General features: G+C 38.1%; 1 protein-coding gene across 8 annotated transcripts in view; it reads left to right on the top strand.

The window, feature by feature from the left end:
- The first annotated feature begins 1968 nt into the window (after positions 1–1968).
- The window catches only part of LOC122836077 (suppressor of tumorigenicity 7 protein homolog), a 53265-nt gene continuing 35628 nt past the window's right edge, over positions 1969–19605 (top strand). For 4 of the 8 annotated variants that reach the window (XM_044125742.1, XM_044125743.1, XM_044125744.1 and 1 more), the window contains exons 1-2: positions 2627–2669; positions 14121–14156. In XM_044125742.1, coding sequence (XP_043981677.1) covers positions 2642–2669; positions 14121–14156 — 64 coding nt within the window. In that variant the 5' untranslated portion in view covers positions 2627–2641. Of the gene's footprint in view, positions 2134–2626; positions 2670–10403; positions 10485–14120; positions 14157–19605 lie in introns of those variants that run through there. The other 4 variants (XM_044125748.1, XM_044125746.1, XM_044125751.1 and 1 more) reach the window with 4 other exon arrangements.

The raw sequence follows: 19605 nt of genomic DNA, 5'->3' as shown, positions 1-19605 counted from the left end.
TCTGCAGCGCAGCGTAATTGTTAAATGTCACCCAGTTACTGTCATGAAGAGTTACTCTCACACATATCAGAGCTTGTTGTAGAACCACTTTATAAACTGTACAACACTACTTCAGTTCATTAAAGTTTCTAATTCAATTCAGTTTATTTCTATAGCACCAATTTTCAACAAGTGCACTTTACTAAAAGCAAGTCATTTCAATTCAGTCACCCACACATTCCAGTTAAACGGTGCAACACGTTAATTATACAGATTAGATTAAAAAGTTTTTATCTAATAAAACCCAGCAGATTTTATCAAATGATTGACTGGTAGCATGCACTCCTGGACCAGCACGTAGCAACAATCGCTTGCGCCGTCATTGATTTTACAGCAGGTGCGTCAAACTCCAGTCCTTAAGCGACTTAAATCTTAATTTTTTCTTTGGTATTACGTATTTAGAATAAAAATGGATCAGATTTTAAACTATTTCTGAACATTAGTGACCAGATTTTTATTATCGGCTCATCTCAGTTTTTAGATGAGCCACAGGTACAAAATACGGGAATGAAATGGTTTAATGACCTCCTCCTTGTATAGATCAGTTCTCCAGAGCCTTAATGGTCTAATTATTCTGTTCAGGTGGTGCAGCAGAGGCACATCTAAAAGTTGCAGGGCAGTGGCCCTCCAGGACTGCAGTTTGATACCTTTGCTTCACAGCAATCCCTCATACCATGTATGCATCCAGTGACAATGGAGAGGAAAACCTTCCCTTTACAGGAAGAAACCTCCAGCAGAACCAGAACTCAGCTCAGCATAAGGGACCATCTACCATGACTGATTGGGGTTCGAAAAGACTGAGTACAAGAAGAAACTGATGAATTGATATTGGATTATTTTGATGTTCGTGAAAGTAAGAACTTAAAAGAAGAGGGAGAATGAGTAGTCGGTGGCAGTATTATCAGAAAAACTGATCTGGAGTCTTTTGGAGTTTCCGTGAACATTACATAAGACGACACTGGCGAGCTGGCTGGGTAATCTGTGACTCAGAAAATTGGCAACAATTTTCTTTGCTTACCATTTCTGGACAATCTTTTTACTGGACAGACTTTAGTTTGGAAATAACCTCTGTAATCCTTTCCAGATTGAAGGGCAGTAAATGTTTCCTCTCTAAGCTCATTGTATGTTTAATAGACATATTCCCACCTGCTGATTATCAGCTCTTGGCTGCTACTTTTGATCTTAAACCTGATGTGGACAGTAGCTGTTATTTTCCCACAGCTTTTCCCCCTCACTTTGGCTTCATCTTTGTTGAAAAGGTGGATAACGGATTCCAAATAATAGTTTGGAATCTGTTACATTTTTTATAAACTTGACATTGCATATTATTTAGAACCTGGTTACTAAGTATTAGAATATAAAGCTGTACGTGACTGGAAAATATACATTAACAAGACATGATAGTACTGTGGTGGCGCAGGGGCAAAGCACAACCCACGTATTGAGGCCTTAGTCCTCGTGGCGGTGGTCGCGGGTTCGACTCCCGGTCCCGACGACCCTTGCCCCATGTCCTCCACCCCGTCTTCACCCTCCTTCCTGTCTGCCTACTGTCACAAAAATTCGAGCCACTAGCGCCGCAAAAACTCTTCGGAGAAAAAAATGGAAAAAAGTAAGTAATTCTTATTATATATGGCCTAAATCATCTGTTGGCAAGAAAGAGGTGGTAATTTTGGCAAAACAATCTTAGCATATTTGGCAAAAAATGGCAAAGTAATTATTTTATGAAGGTGACAAAATATATTTTTTAAATATTTAATTTGGAATTTTCAAAGAAGAAAAAATCAGAAATAATGTCAGAATGTTATGACATAAAATTCAAAAAGCGAGTCCAAAGTGACCTTTTAAAGAAAATAAATAAATCCAAAAATAAATAATTACAACAATGGTAAAATAGCGACATCTTGAGGTAGTGGGCGCTATTGAACCAATGTGAGAGCCCCGCGGCTATCTTGTAACTGTTAGCACTGACGTTAGCACTGTAGCTCACTTTGCAGACACGTATACACAGAGTTTAGACACATGTTGGAGTTACGCTGGGAGAAATGCTAAATCCGAATAAGGAATTCACCTGCTTTCCCACTCTCACGAATTAAGGTTAGCTCTCACACGCGGCTATTCTAATGTCTGTCCTATCAGAGTCATTCCCTGTGTCTTCGTTTTTCCTCGCTTTAGTGTAAGTTTTTACGCTTTCCAAGCAGGAGGGAATTGCTATTAGCTGTTAGCTAGCCGGGTAAGGTGAGGGGCGTCTTATTAGTCAGGTAGAAGTTATATTTCCTCACGCGCGGAAAAATGTGGACTGCATACGGGGGAAGTTTCCAGTATAACCTCTCTTTCTTGCCCGGTGCTGTAAGCAAGCTCCAGGCAGCAGAGCTGTGCATTGTTTTAAATGGTCCCCGTCATGTTTCAGGGCAACACTGTGTTCACTGTAAAAAGTTGACTTATTATTTCGCCCACCTGTCCGTTTCCTTTTTTGAAAAGGAATGAACTCACGTTCAGGTCATTTAAATGAAGCGCACGTCAGAATAAAGATTCCAGCTTTTCCACCTCTTGTCCCCCGTGGACTGGTCGGGTTTGATCTGGAAGTGCTGGTTCCAGCGTTGGCATGACTGGTCGCCTTACTGTCACAGCAGGTGGGAATGGCTCTCCTGTGAAGAATGTGTTCCTTTTAGAAAACCAGCTGGCTGGAGCAGGAGAGGCCCCAGGAAATAGAAAACCTAAAGTTAGCAGAGAAGAGGTTTCCCGCGGTGTTGCATTCTCTTTGTGTGAGTGAACGAATTGTTGAATTGAAATCATGAACAATTTCGTTTTTCGTAGGAGGTAAAATGTGGCGCTCGCTGTCTGCACTTACCTTATCACTTCCTGAAGGGATAATGGTGCTTCTGCTGTTTTCTGAAACAATCCGTGGATGATCCCAAACATTATTTAAAAAGGGCATAAATCATTTTCAACATGACATCATCTAGTAAATGTTAATTAAACACAGGTATTATTTTCTTTTTTCAAACCTGATATCTCATTTATGTTGTTTTACGAGAAATACCTTTTTCATTATTAAAAAAAACTTGAACAAAAATAATTTATTTAAATCTTAATTTTAAATGAGAAAGCTTTCATCAGAAACTTTTATAGGGCTAAAAATAAAAAAAGCATAGAGTGACTTACTTAAGGATATTCAACTAAAAGTATTGGAGGTTTATGTTAGAGGAGCACAATTCCCTTAATTTTGGGCTGACTGACAGACCCAGTGGATGGGTCTGTCAGTCAGCCCCGGTCGGTCTGTCACACTATTGCCAACTTACCATACAACTTTTCAGACAAAAAAAATTTGGTAAAACCAAAATCGGAATTGGCAGGTGAGGCACCGATTGCCAGAAAGCTGCCATTGGTGTGTTAATAACATTTAATATGTTAGTTGATGATCCATAATTATACCTTGTTCACCCAACTTAGGAATTCTCAGAGGTTTGTTGTATGATCGTTCCATCCTCGAAAAAGAACAGTTCAGATAAAGCAACTAAAAGAAGCCTGTATGCATGTGTCAAAACGTAAATTGACTTTTTAGGGATTCATGATTTTCAGATCATAAAATATCATGAGAAGCTAAAGAAAACTAAATATCTGTAATAATTATGTATCCTTTATTATCTCCTGGGTCCATAATGGAGTTTTGAATTAATTTTTGTCTTTTCATTAAGCTTTGTGCTTTTACCTGTTCAGATTGGACTAATAGTTGATGTGATTTTGTTTAGGTCTATAATGGATGACACTGAAACTCAAAACAGTCATTTAGCTCTCTAATTTTTATAATTAGCAAAGATTTATACTTCATCAGTTTAATACAGTGAGGGGGAATTAAAATCACAATTAAATCTGCTGAAACATGGCTGTATTATTTAGCTTTGTGGTGTGTGAATGGTAGACTTTAATAGACACCTTGAATTGAGCCAATCAGAAGAATTCAACTGATATCCTTCTCTCACTTCCCCTTTCTCTGTGACTTTGTTTCTGGTCATTTCTTCCCTTTTGGTGGTTTATCAAAAGTGGAACTGTGTGGGATTCCCCTTGACAATGTTTAGGACTTCATCTAATCCCACAAATGTTTCATTTCAATTAAACTGGGATGTTTTTTGTCTGCTATGGAGTTTTCTGTTCCAGGTGATTGGACCGAAGTATTTTTGTTGCCCTTCTTGTCACAAAGCTGTCATTGGCTCGCAGCCTTGTGTGTGTGTGTGTGTGTGTGTGCGTGTGTGTGTGTGTGTGCTGTTCTAATACACACTTGCAAACTTTGCTGCAGTAGAACCATTCTCCTGTGTACTCAGCAGGCGAACAGGGAAAATGTTCAATCTCTTAAGGAATAATATTCCTGCCATGAAGCAGTGGCTAAGCTTCCATGCCGTATTTATGTACTTTGAAGTGACTAGAACTGTTTTTTTTTGTTGTTTTTTGTTTTTTTTTTCAGTTTGAGTTGATTTAAAGAAAAAAAGAAATCAGTATTCAGCCATGATGGAAAGTGATTGTGTTTAAAATATGAGTAGTTAAATATATATTTTTTAGTACTTTTTATAATAATAAAAAAAATTAACAGCCAGAGAGTTTACAGGATAAATTATAAGAATGTTTTTGTTCTTGCTTAATAAAATTACTGCTTTTATCGTTGTTTTTTAAAAATATTTTTCCTGCCGAACACTGAAAATGAAGACAAAGTAGTTTCCTCTCATGAGCCGTCACAATTGGTTACCAAGTAGAGATCAGTGATTTTCACTCAAAGCAGCTCCTTATTCTTTCTTGCAAGAAACAGAATAGCAATCAAACATGTCAGTGTGTGATGAGTCTGGTCTGCTGGAACCAGACAGAGAGTCACTACGTACTAATCACAAAGTTTCTCAGCAGGAGCCTGGGAACTCTGGTTTGCAGCATTGTAACGCTTCATTGGGCAGACCCAACCTTGAACATAGACGAGTCTCATCTTGACCGTCTGTGGTTCCTTCTTTAGTTCCAGCAGGGTGAAAACACAATGAGCCTCACATGAATGTGACCTACAGTAAATGCCCTTTTTGGGTTACAATCAAAGAATCAGAAGCTATGGTCTAAAATTTCACTAATAAGCACTTTGTGACTGCTGTATAAATACATTTTTCTTACTTACTAACTAGTAAATATCCTGGATTAGCTGATTTTTATTTATTTTTTTCTCAGCAACCATCAAGGATTTTCCAAGTGAGCTCGGTGACGTAACACACCCAGCCACAGCCCTGGTTCACCACAAATCCAGAGCAGACTGGTCACAAGTCTTTATTTAGAAGCTGAGCAGGAGCAGCGTGCTGGTAATGTGATCTCAGCGAGAAATGCCTGCTCTACTGTACCTGCCCAGCTTGGTCCAGGCACAAATCTCTTACCTTCTCCATTCATATCTGCTGAGGATGGCCACATGCCTGAGTTCTGATCATTTCTTCCAGTTTTTTTTGAACCACCCAAAGCTAACAGCTAACACTGACGCTGTCACAGCTGGCTGTGGAATATGTGACCCATGGAGTTTGTGAATGTTTGTGAAGCTAGCAAACACCTGAGGTAGCTAAGGGTTACCTGAAGAACCCTCTGAAGGTGAACTGAAGTTACGATTCAAAATTCATCTCACCTAATCTGACCAGTTTTATTTCAAACAAGGAGAATTTATGACTCTTTATTTTGTTAAATGGATTGGTTTTCAACATACACCTCAACAGTGTTGAGTTAAAAGTGTGTGGGTCTTTTGTTGTTTTTTTAGGTAGACGGAAGAATAGCTTTTAGGTTTTACAGAAATGGTAATGGTGAATTACATTAATAAGTTATGAAAAAATTTTATGTTAAAAAAACCCCCAGTAATTCTCATAATCTCTAAAAACACGTTTTAAAGCCTAAACTTTGTTTTTCCCACTGACTGAAATGTAAAGAAGCAAAGGCATTCTTTGCTAAAGATTCTAAGATATTAGAATGCTAATTTCTTAGAATGCTAAAGATAGCATTCTAAGATATTGACTAATGCTAAAGATATTAGAATCTTTAGCATTAGTCAAATTAATTACACTTTAATTTTCAATTACCATGGGTTATTAAAGTACTAAATTATTAATTCTATTCCACCACATTCTTCAGACTGGAGAAAGACTGGATGTAAAACATCTATCCTGGTGGATAAAACCAAACTTCTTACTAGAGCTGTTTTCATATTCATTGTTTCAGACATTTAATGATTCTATTGGTTTAAGTGATTCTTCATTTAATGTTTATATATAGCGGTAGCTAATCATTTATGATGTAAAAGCCTTTCTGAATTTTTAAGTCAGCAGTTGGGATGTGGCCGTCATGCGAGGCTGACGCCTGCGGTCAGAGGCAGGTGGCTATTTCCCCTCCTCGTCCCTTCTCCCTGCTTTGCATACAAACACGGTTTAATGGATGGTATTTCCAGTGGCCTGCATTTAAATGCAGTTAGTATTTGACTGCCTGGACATATTTGAATCAATGCAAACTCTGTCATGAAATGAACAAGAATCTGTCGGATAACAGACGTTCTCCAGGTGTGTTCTTTTGTTCATTTATTACAACTAGGATTTTTTAATACCAGTAATAGTTTACTGTTATATTGTTTCCTTTTTAATTGCTCTACACTTTTTCTGTATTCCTGCAACAGCATTGGATTGCTTTACTTTGTTTGACCCTTACATTATTTGCTTACCGTAGTTTTATTGTAAGTGTAGTTTTTTGTTTTTTTTTCTTTCTTTTTCAAATCTTGGCTTAAGATAAAACCAAGTCATCCATCAGGTTGTGTTGTGGAAAATTCAAATCCCTCTGACCCTCAATCGCACCATTGTACTTCAGTGCTTATTAATGGCAACGGACCAAAGCACAAAGACATCAATAATATTGATGTTTGTCACTTTGATAGTGCACATAAGACCAAGCACCTGCCACTGTACTATAACATTAAGGACCATTGATTGTATTAGCAGCCTAAAAGAATAATCTAAGATAAGATAAGATTTATTAGTCATTGTCATCAACAGATTACAACCAGATAGAGACCGTGCTTGACTCCAGTTAAAGTTCAGGTTATATACACATACACAACACACAATATAAATATACTTGCATAAAAAGATAAAGAAACAAACACAAAATGAGAAATAAATAGACATTATAAGATGGTTGCAGAGCCTGAAGGTGTCACAGAGTAAACAGAGTTTACATTTTTAACAGAGTGGTGTCAAGAGCAGAAGTTCTTATGCCTTTAAATTTCGTGTCATGTTTGCCATCGGGTAGAAACAGTTTTTAGGCGATTTGTCCTGGTTTTTATTACTCTGTATCTCTTGCCTGATGGCAGCAGCTGGAAGAGACCATGACCAGGGTGTGAAGAGTCATTTAAAATCTCCAGAACTTTGTTGCGGAGCCTGGAAGTGTAAATCTGTTCCATGGTGGGGAGGGGGCAGCCTATGGTTCTCTCTGCTGCCCTGACATCCCTCTGGAGCGCCTTCTTGTCCGAGGATGTGCTGCTGCCGTACCAGACACACAGACTGTACGTGAGCACACTCTCTATGGAGCAGTGATAGAAGGCCTGCAGCAGGTCTGAGGGGAGACAGTTCTTCTGGAGGATTCTCAGAAAGTTCAGTCTCTGCTGTGCTTCTTCAGCAGCTCCTTGGTGTTGGTGCTCCAGGTTAGCTTGTCCTCCAACTCCATGTCCAGAAACCTGAACACTGGGACCCTCTCCACACAGGTCCCACTGATGGTGAGAGGCTGGATGTCCGTTTTGTTCTTCCTGAAGTCGATCACCAGCTCCTTTGTTTTGGAGATGTAGAGGAGCAGGTTATTGACTTTGCACCACTCTGACAATTGCTTCACCTCATCCTGTTCTCCAGCTCCACCTTCCTGTCTGAGATGAAACCAACAACAGTCGTGTCATCTGCAAACTTTATGATCTTGTTGTTGAGGTGGTTGGAGACACAGTCATGAGTGTAGAGGGTGTAGAGAAGTGGGCTGAGCACACAACCCTGTGGCGATCCGGTGTTCAGGCTCAGAGCAGTGGAGGTGTGGGGGTCCAGTCTGACCCTCTGGGATCGACCTGTTAGGAAGTCTAGGATCCAACTGCAGGTGGCTGATGGGAGCCCAAGGTTTACTAGCTTGGACAGCAGACGTTGGGGGAGTATAGTATTAAATGCTGAGCTGAAGTCCACAAAGAGCATTCTGATGTAGCTCCCCTGCTTCTCCAAGTGGGTCAGAGCGGCATGAAGTGCTGTGGATACAGAGTCCTCTGTATTAGGACGTCCTCTCAGGTTATTTTTGAAATTATAAGCACTATACTACTTAGGCAGTAAACACATGCAGTGCGTTAGGAGTTCAGCAGATACTTTCATGTGAAGCCGACATTATGTACCTCCACAAAGATCAGCTTTGGCTGTCAACTACAGCCTCCCTTTTCTCTGCCATTAAGGTTGCTAACCAACAACCAGGTCACATCTACATGCGTGCGTTAACAATAGTCATCCCATTGTTGTATCCAGTTTACCGTAGTGACTTTGTCACCAAGTTGTTTTTAAAAAAAAATTGGAGTCAGCAGGTGAGGTTTTTAAAAGATTAGCGATCGGCCAGAAAACTGCGCCCCTAACTGGAACATCCCATCAACTTACTTTTTTAACTCGGTTGTTAAAGTTTTGATTTAATGTCAGTCTATCCTAGACTTGGACAATAACTAGACAACAACCTGGTGGAAAGTAAAAGTGCTTACAGCACTAGAAGAAAAAACAAAAGCCAGACATCTATAATATGATATTTTCTTTATTCTTTAATCTGTTAATTAGTATCGTAACCCGAGAACAAGTGAGGAAAGTATTTTCCTTCTCCCTCGTTACAAGTCTGCACACATTTGTGGAGTTTTTGGTGGTCGCTTTAAATTTGAATTCTTCCACCACATTAATCCTGATTTCTCATCTGTTTATGGGAAAATAAATCCCTGATCTCAAAAATAATCCAGGTTCCCTTTGGGTCCACTTCCAACTTCTCTGTAAACGGAAATTTATCTGATTGAAGGTGCCGCTGTAAACAGCGCAGCAAACATCCATGCAGTAGGAGAAAGGACATGTCCATAGCTGTGTGATTGTTGTAACAGACAAAAGAATACTGTATATATTTAATAAACTACACATCAATTACTTCAGAAATACAACTCACTACATGCCAGGAATACAATGGACAACTGTTCTCTTCTTACTTTGTGCTTTTTCTCAGCAAGCATCTCTTTGGAACAGGACCAAGAATCCGATAAGTAAAATAGAGCAAATATTGCTAACTTTACAGTATTGAGCCCTGAGAGATCCTCTACAGGATCTCTGATCTCTTTCCTGATCAGCTGTTGTGGCAACATTCTACTCTGTCCCGCAGGTTCCTGGTCAGGTCTCCAATAATAAGACCGTCCGTCACCTTCTCATATTTCCTCTCTCAGAAGGATGGCCAGGCTCCTCTCCTGCTTATTTTTAGTTGCCTAGCAACCAGTGAAGGATGCTTTTTCAGGGTGGTACTTTATGATGGAAGTGGGGGCAGGGTGAGGTGTACATTGTTCAGGGATGAAATGCTCCTGAGTGCTGTCCTACGGAGGAAAAGCAGTGAAAAGCTGTAACGCGTTCATTTAAGGTCAGCGTTGTGACTTTTCTTTTGTTAGCCTCATTCACCTGGAAGCACTTAAATTTTTTAAGGATTTACATCCTGATTGTGTTAGAAATTAAAAAAGGCCCAGTCACCGCTAAGCAAAAGCCTGCGTGTATTTTGAAACATCCTTGCTTTAGAAAAAGGATTTTCCTTTTAGGCCTGTTGCAATAAGCATCAAATCATTAAATCAATTAATCACATAATAAATTAAAGCAGCTCAATAATTTCCTTTTGAAGGATTTATAGTTTTATGTTTTTCTTTTTTCTCCCTCTTTCTAACAAAGACTTGATGACAAAAGTCCAGAAACATGGATAGAAAAACGGTTAGTGTTGTAGCATTAGCTTTTAGCGATACCGCAGCTAGCAGGTTTCATCCTCCAGCGTTGCTTTTTTTCCTGTCGGTCTGCCTCATTGGGACGTTATCTCTGAGCAATGCTGTGTTTGCAGTTTATTGATTTTGACAAATTAGTATCTTTGATTCATTTGATTTTCTGTTGGATTATTTCAACTACCCTAGATGAAAATAAGTATATTTTTCAAATAGCTGGTTAGACTAATTATTTAGGGTTTACGTTATTGAGGACTGTAACTGTAAGTGTCAAGTGAAATATATTTCCTCTTTATTTGCTGTACTGTGAGAAAATTCTAATTTCCGTCCTAACATTTAACCTGTGTTGGCCATCTTGTTACAGCTGATCAACTAAAACCGTAATAAGAAGAGAACATTTGTTGCCATCCAAAAAACTGAGACTGCAGCATCCTAAAAGCCATCAGTGAGTAGATTAAATATAACAATTTAAAGCTGCTGAGTTTTCATGCCTGAGTTTTCTATGCCACTGATTTTGTTGTGACGTTAATGTAGTACAGGACTGGAACTCTACCGAAAAGTGTTAGAATGACCCCTTATTGGATCATCACTCTTTATTAGGCCTGTCACAAAAATAACTTATTTTGCTGGACGATAAATTGTTCCAGAAGTTATTGCGATAAACGATCATTTGATTTTGAGACCATTCTTTAGCAATATAATAGTAATAGCAAAATAATAATGCAAGAACGCATTCTAAAAGACCAGTAAGCTTTACATTCTAATGGACATTTAAGACCGACACTGGAAGACATTTTAAATATCCAAAATAAATAAACAGAACAACAAACAAAATGTATTTTGAAGTCTTTGTAGACAAAATTGTCCTTTAAAAAAAGGTTTAGTTGGGACCAAAGCACCTGACTGACAAAGTCAAGTTTTAACTTTTAAAAACTCTAATATGCCTTAAAACAGGAAGTAAACCCATTTTTTGTCTTAAGCTCAAGTGACAGAAATAACCAGAGAAGGTATGAGTTCAAAAGTAAAATTGTGTGGACTATTTTAAAACAAATGTGCATTTCGGTGCATGGAGTCAAATGATCTAATAGTTTGGATGAGGATTTGAAAAAGTACCCTACTTTAAACTAATTCAAAATACTAATAAGAAAACACTTGAGTTAACACTGGGGAGAATGATATGTTTGTAAGTTATATTCTTAATTTTATATATGCAGCCATGAAAATATTTATTTTGTAATTATTGAGAAAGGGGCAGGTTTTTATAAGATTATTCTTCTTCCTGTTCCCTTTCACTCATGTAGATGAAGTGTTACAATGTTTTTGTACATTGACGATGAAATGTGTTTTGTTGAGTGAATAAACTTATTATTTGATTTCTGTCACAGACAATCCATTTATTAAATCAAATTTTTCTTCACAGTATCTTAGAGCTGTGACTTTCTCAAAGTGCAGTATTCATATAAAAGAAATCCTAATATTCTTATTGTAAATTATTCTTTTTAGTTTGGTACATGCATTAAGTTTAGCTGGTATCATTTCCACTTCTATATAATGTGTAATGTGATGTGCTTCGTCTTTCTGCCTCAGGAACAAATTGTTCACTTGCTGCCATAAATCCCACCCACAGCTATGTATCACTGGAACAAGATAATCACTGTTTTCAACTTCATGTTCTAAATGTTACAATGGGCTGCTTGACACACACCGGACATAAAAATCAAATTAAAAAAGTGGACCACATTATACTGAAAACTGAAACGGAGCATCAGATGTGTCTTTACAGTGCAGCAAGAATACATCAGGGTTCTCTGGTTTGTTCCAGAAGGACAAAGACATGAAGAGAGAGCGAGCAGGATGGTGGAAGTGACAAAAGAGCTGAAACCTCCGTCCACACATGCTTCTGTCTTCAGCAGCTGAGCTAATCGAAATGCTTTAACTCATTCACAGTCGGGGCCTGAAAAACAAACTCCCAATGAACGTCTGTTTCTTTAGCAGGCTGTTGTACAGTCTCCCACTGCCACACAGGTGCATCATTATGCAAGAGCTGATTCAAATACAGGTTTTATTCAGCCATCACTGAAAAACCAAAAAAAAAAAAAAAGGCAGCAGTAATTTTCTGTGGTTTCACCACAAGCAATTAAGTTTCAGTTTGTCTGTAAAGACGTGGGAAAACCTGAACTAGCTAGCTGAGATGCATTGATGTAGAGTTTGAGCGTTGAACTTCATGGAGATGCTCTAACCACAGATGTCTGATTAAAAGAAATTATACAAACACTTTTTTTTGGCTTATTTTTGGATAAATTAAAAGCTGAACTGTCCCAACAGTAATTGTAGTAAAATTAAGAATTATTCTTCAAAGAAAAAAAATTATAGACCTGACTTGAACCTGTCACAATTAATAACTAAAATTTAAATGGCACAATAAATTAAAATTTGCTTAATTATTTCCATTCTGATGATCAGTATTTTTTGAATGGAAATATTACTTACAGAGATCACAATAATTTTTTATGGTCTCGATTGTGTTTTCGTCTATTTCCAATAAATAGTTTTCTTAGTAAATTAAACCTTATACTGTTATCAACCTATTACCTGAAAATGATCTCAAAACAACACTATTATTTATCACAATTATTACTGGGCCTTACTTGACCCCTATAAGGCTAAGCATTGTTTATTTTAACTAAGGTTTTTTTTATATAAGTTAAGCTAGGTTTATAGTTGACCCACTGAACTAGGTGTGAGAGTGTATGCACCAGTTGTACTGTCCCCACACCTCCTCATCGTAATTTGGAAATAATATCATGAGGCCATTATTTATGCTGTTATTTGAAATTATGATGCCTGCACATGAACCTCCAAATTTTTGTAGCTTTTAGCATTTTTTTTGACACAGAAACTTTGCGGGCCACTGGTGGACTGCAGTAGCGCCCCTACCTTTTTGGGACTTCAGTGGAAACTGTGGTGGGCCAAAGGTTTGACTCGGGCCTTCGCATGCTGGGCCTTCGCATGCTGGGCCCTTCCCTCCTCTTTTTGTTGCCTGTTACTCCTCCACCAAACAGTTTCTGGTAAGGCCTCTTCCTGAATCCTGGATTTTTAGCTTCACTAGTTAAGTCTTGTCAAGCAACAAATTGTGTATTTGCGTGTGTTGTGTTAGTAGCAAGTCAAGCCAAAAATGTCCAGTAACCAACCAATATGGCCAACAGACCATCCCATTGTCCCTTTTGTTGCTCTTGCTTCCATTGATGAAGGGAACGCTAAATAACTCGTCTTTCTCACACCTTTCCTCTGAGGTCCTCATTTCTTCGTAGGTCCTCCCTTTTTCATTTCTTCCCCTCCTCCCTCCCTCTCTGTCCAGTAGCAGTCGTCAGTCGTTTTTTTACGGCTCTCCCCCCCATCCTGATGTCACTTTGTTCATGTATGGCTATTGTCTTATAGCAGCTGCAGCAGTAGCAGCTCCTCTCCAGATTTTTAGTTTGTCAACCCCCCTTTCCTTTTCCTTCCCTCTCTCTCTCCGTCTTCATCAGTGGATTCTACAGTGGGCTGAGAAGTGAGGGAGTGATAGAGTGGAGAAGATGAAAATGAGGATACAGACTGCAGAAAGCAGAGAGATGCAGTAGCTAGCCACTACCTCCCTGTACTCCTGGTCTGGATGGAAACGCTTTTCTATCACTGCAAAGGACTTCTGTTGATTTTTTTTTTTTTTTAAGTGATTTTTTTTTTCTGCTTTGAGGAACAGTTGTCCTGAAAAGCTCTCGTAATTGGTGGTTGGACTTGGTGAACGTTCGTGATCTGAGTGGAGGGTTTTTTAACGGATAGCGGTGCCGGGGCATCTGGCCGTCTGGGAGGCAGCGACAGCCGACTGGCTGCATTGTGTTGCTTTGATGACCCCCGCTGTGTAGCTGCCTGCTCATCAACCCCATCTCTCTCTCTCTCTCTCTCTCTCTCTCTCTCTCTCTCTCTCTTCCTTGAACCCCCCCACCCTCCACGCAATCCCGACCCCTTCTTTCTACTTTTCCCTCCTCCTCCTCCTCCTCCTCCTCCTCCACCTCCTCCACCTCCTTCTATCTTTCCAACACAGCTCCTGGCCCAGCCATGTTCGGCACAGAGTCATCATGTAAGTATTACCATCATCCTCCCATCTCTCTGTGTTTTGTACTCAACAGTATGAGCATGTTTTCTTTAAGGCGATAGAGGGAAGAAGGAAATTGCTAGATTTCCTCCATCTCTCCTTCCTTCTCTCTGTTTTTTTTTTTTTTTGTGGAATGTTTTGCCTCCATGGTTGCTGGTGGTAGACTGCATGGGGAGAAATGTGGGATCTACCATTTTAGCACAGAGGGTCAGCATCACAAGCTAGCAGGTCTTACTGAGCTTAATGCTTTTCCTGTCTTCTCTCACTCTCAAGTATGTTTGATTCGTCTGTGTGTGCGTACGGAATCATCTCCTCTCGTTAAACGTGTTTAGAAATCCAGAGTGTTGACGTTTGGAATGAATGCCAGTGCCTCACTTTTCTGTGAGCACATCGGAAGATGGATGCTTGTGCTAATATCGCATCATTCCCAGAAGCAGAGGGATCCTCTGTCGCTTTCCAGTTCAGTCAGATTGCCGTGCAGTTCTGTTATGGTCACATTTCCAGCTTCAGATGCTTCTGGATGTTACATAGCACCTTACTGCTGTGAACTTAAGCTTTGTATTTATTTGAGGAGGGGGCTAGGATGCCGCTTCCCTTGACCTCCATCAGTGAAGTTTGTGTTGAGCTGATGTCTTCAGACAAAGCTCTTTCCTCTGCTCCAGCTCACATTGAATTCTTGTATTCTGATCAATGCCGCAGTGGCTCACCCCAGTACCTGCTCAGTGTCTCGAGGAAGTCAGGGGTTGATGTAACTGATTGTGTCATGGAGGCATAGTCAGAGCCTAAAGTAACGTGTATGTGGAAGTCAGAGCAGAGGCAGCTAGTAACTCGCCAACAGTGTTCAGCAGAAATCTGTCGGTGAATCACTCAAAACTCTGGACTGTAATCTTTGTGATGGATGATACTGTTAGTGTTTAGAAAGTGCAGATTTTTATTGACCAATGACTTGATCTGGGTTTTTGTTCTGTTTCTTGATGCACTGATCAAGTGTTTGTAGACACACTGCTTTGTTTTCAGCTTTTAGGTTTGGTGTATGGTTATTAAAAAGGAGAATGTGTAGCAACTAGTTACATTTACTTCTTTAAAAAAATTTTCGACTGGAGTAACATCATGAAGGATCAGTACTCTTGAGTAAAACTTCTGATTACTCCACTCACCTGGAGTTATGTCACTGAATGAAGAACCAGCTTGCTTTAACCAAAAGTGCAGCTGACACAGACACACGTCTGCTGAGACGTCTGCTTTGTAAATAAGTTTTATTGTTCTGATGTTGTTTTTTATCTGCTGAGCCTGCTGTGACATTTGGAGGTCAAGTGAACATACAGGAAACTGTAGATACTGTCGTTGGATGTACTTTGCATTGTTCTAACATATATACGTTACCTACCTTAAAAGTTTAACGTGGCAAATTGAGATGTGGGAATGTTTGCTCTGCATGAATTTGCTATTTTTTAACGATTTGATTTATTTCTACCTATCTTTTATTTTTATTATTCTGACTACCAGAACCCACAAATTCAATACTTTAATGTTTTGTCTATGATTACATAATTTTTATAGATTAAATCGGATTAAATAATACTACTCAAGTATGTTAGCCTTTGTACTGAATACCTATTATTCTTATTTGCGTGATTTTTCAGAATGACACTTTTTACTTCCACTGGAGTAAAATTTGTTGAAGTAGTGCTGTTTAAAACATAAAAATGTTTGACTTTTTCAGGCACCAACATACTGTGTGTATGTTGGGAAAAGATTTTTCCACATTAACATCTACTAGTAGGTGTAGTTTATTAATCCCAGTCTATTTCTTTTCAACAAACTCATCCTAGTCATTAGTGTAGATTGCTAAATTCATTAAAAGTCACTTATTTTGTAACAAGTAGATACCAAGACTTGGGCTGGTATCTTTATGTTTTATAGCATCTCGTCATAAATAAATTCATACAAAATTTTTTATGTGACATAATAAATTTCAAAATATAAATACAACAGTTACTACATAACTGCTGCTAAAATAATATTTATCATAGCTATAATAATGCCTGACATTTTACTCTTATTGTTGAACATTGCAGTCAACTGTGTTCAATTAAAGTAAAAGTATTTAGAAGACCGAGATGATGAATAACTAACCACTGAATTAATTAGCATAATGTATGTGCTTATTGTGCAAAATATTATCACTTATTGGTGTTCTCCATCTGAAGGAGTGACACTGAAAGCTAATATTTGCTGTTTGGTTAGATGTGCTGGCTTAGCTAACATTCTTTTGTGTCGCCATTTTTTGCTACACTATTAGTAGCACTGTTACTACTATTTAATGCTATTTATTTTTTTACTACTGAATAGTAGTAATTTTACTACTATTTTTACTATTTCAAAAATGTACTATGAATAATTTTTTTAAAATTATTTAATAAAAAAAAATTATGTTATCTTCACACTTAAAACTACTACAACAAATCCGTTATCGGAGAAATAAATACATAAAATAAGCATATCAATACAGTTTAACATCTTAGACACCATTAGCTACAGTCCCAATTTACTGTTTGTTACCTTTTACCTTTGTCATTGTTTATATTTTTGATAGAAAGTGGAGTGATCTAATGGGTTATTGTAGCGGTTCAGTCTACATGCACACCTGGTGGAAAAATAATAAAGAAAAATAACTTTAAAAATGGGAGAACTTTTCCAAAGTTGGACTGATTTTTGCAGGGAATCTGTAACAAACTGCATTAAGTGCCAAAGGCTAGTAGATTTCTAGTGGAAGGCAGCCTAGGAAATGGGATTCAGCCCTGTATTTATAGATGACACTCTTGTTTCGAAATAAGGAAGTAACTCTTGAGTGGCCTTGTTCTATTGGAAGCCTCCCCCTCTGTAAAATTCAATCTGTGGCAATATTCTAAGAACTTTTTTAAATGTATGAGGAGTAAACTTTTCTCACTTTTCAAAATGGTTTATTTTCCACGAGCACCAGCGAAGAAGCAAACAAACGCAGGACAGACTCAGGAGTTCCTTCCATTCAAAGCCCATTAACATTTTTGTACCTGGGCACCCTATGCACACGAGGCCCCGGATCCTGTTGTTACACAATAATCTATTAGCTCTCCAACATCATTCATAACAATTGCCCTTAAAGGGCAATATCATGTAATATAGACTTTTTTAAGATAAGTTAAGACAATTTGAAATGTATCTTAGAAAAGGGGACAAAACTGCAGTACAACAAAGATGAAACAATACTTCAAAGTATTTTTAGCTTTACATCATGTTGTAATATTATTCACTCATCAAAAGCATCCCTAGAGTATTGTCTTGATTCTGTCATGCATGTTTGAGAAATCATCAAATCTCTATGGCAACCATTCAGCTGTGCAAAATGCCTGGGTCAGGAGAGTAATAATATATATTAGTATGTTGGAAGAGTTTATGCTCCGACCACAGCTTGTGAAACTTCTCAGACATCTGACATTAAAACAGTTTCTAAACAAATCAACGAGGCACATGGGAAGTTAAACCCAAAATGGAACGTTCTGATTTAAAACTATTCATCCCCCTATCAGAACTTTGTTTAAAGCAATCTTTAAATTTCCCAAGGTGTTTCTTCTGGGTTTTGGATGTAGCACTGCCTTGAGGCACAGCTCCTCCTGGGAGCTGGAGCTTCTGAGCTTCCTCCTCACAGATCAGATCATGATTCTCCCACTCAGCTCCTTCAGACTAGCCAGCAGCAATAAGCAAACAGCTGGTGGAACTCCACATCTGCTAAGCTCATTATACCTGTCAGTGCAACACTGAAAAAAACATTGTTTAAGGGTTAATAGAGGAAACAAAAACACACAAACCCAGCAGACCAACATTCTGTAAAACTTCTTTATCTTTACTGTTTACCAGTGAAGATGTACTTTCCTTTAGCTTTTTCTACGAAGGTAGGAAGGATTTCTGTTACCTGATGCCATGGGTTTGATGTGTTATGTGTTTTTATCTGATGAAGATAACATACTTTAGATCTCTAAGGACATTTTTATATCCTACATTGTAAAACATTTGATGTAAGGGTGTATGTATTTATTTTACCGTGTTCATTCTCAGCAATTCTCCTGACAGCCACATAATTACCTCATAGAAGGAAAGGGTAAATTTATCTTGGCTTTAGTATAAGTTGGAATAAGAACTTTTCAATTCAAATTCAAAAGTACTTTTTTGGTCCCAAAGGGAAATTAAATGAAAAAAATTCACGTTCTTAGAAATTTAAATATTGTATTGTACTCTTATAATATATTGTTCAATTATTATTATTATATATGGAATAATGTATATTATTTTAAATATAAAACTTTCACCATATAACATGATAATCTTTTTTATATTTATAGCATAGTAACTGTGCAGATCAGTGGCTGGAAAAATATCTTATATACAGGAACTGATTTTATTTCAAACTTGAACTCTTGGTTGCTCAGCTGATTAGCGCCAAGGAAAATAAATGGCAGGTCTGGATTGGCTGGTTTGCAGACGGTAGCTAATAGTGTGTCAAATAGCTTTGTGATTAAGTATTTCTTATATTCTATTTTTTGTCAAATATTTTAGATATGCTTTACAAAAAAAATACACAAATAGGGGCATTTTCTGCAAAGAATATGGGAACCTTTTTCACGGACAAATTTCCAACAAATACTACATTGTGAGGACCTACATCTTGTTATACCAGAGGCCCATAAGAGGAAGTACTGTCTGGTTTCTGGGTTAGGTTTGAATTGAGTGAATGAATTCCATAATGCATAGCATGTGTCTTTCAATGGAGGATGGCTGTTAAAAGAAAACTTGTTCATGAAAAAAAATTAACTGGACAAACACAGAAACTAGCATCCAGAACAAAGAATTATAAATCAAGACATTTCAAGCGGAAATGTCTTGATTTCCACTAAACGTATTGTTTCGTCTTTGTTGTACTGCAGTCTTGTCCCCTTTTCTAAGATACATTCCTAAATTTAGGAAATTTTCAAGCGGAAATTTATTCCGAAATTCATGCATATTGATATATGTTAGGGGTTGAACGACTACATATTTTTTAAGGTCGACTACATCATGATAATAGTCGAGTCGATGTCGACTAGTTGCGGTGACGTCATAGTGACGTAAGCGCAAAAACCCTTCACAACTACTTGGAGGCTTTATTAGCTATTTTCACGGCAAATATTGACCCCACCCCCCCCACACACACACACACACCCACACACACACACACTCCCCTTCTCCTGCTTTTACTAAGTCTATTATGGAGAATTAAAAGAGCAATAAACAGATCATTCTTCCTGAGCAGCGGGGAAAAGTTTGTTGCACAAAGTCGGGTCTGACTTTGTTTTTCTAAACACCGGCTGATGCTGATGATCTCTGGATAGTTACTATAGGAGTCAAATGATCACACTGA

Source organism: Gambusia affinis, linkage group LG08, assembly GCF_019740435.1.
Source record: "Gambusia affinis linkage group LG08, SWU_Gaff_1.0, whole genome shotgun sequence".
Classification (NCBI taxonomy): Eukaryota; Metazoa; Chordata; class Actinopteri; order Cyprinodontiformes; family Poeciliidae; genus Gambusia; species Gambusia affinis.
Note: the sequence above shows the minus strand (reverse complement) of the source record. Positions and strands in the feature narration are given on the sequence as shown.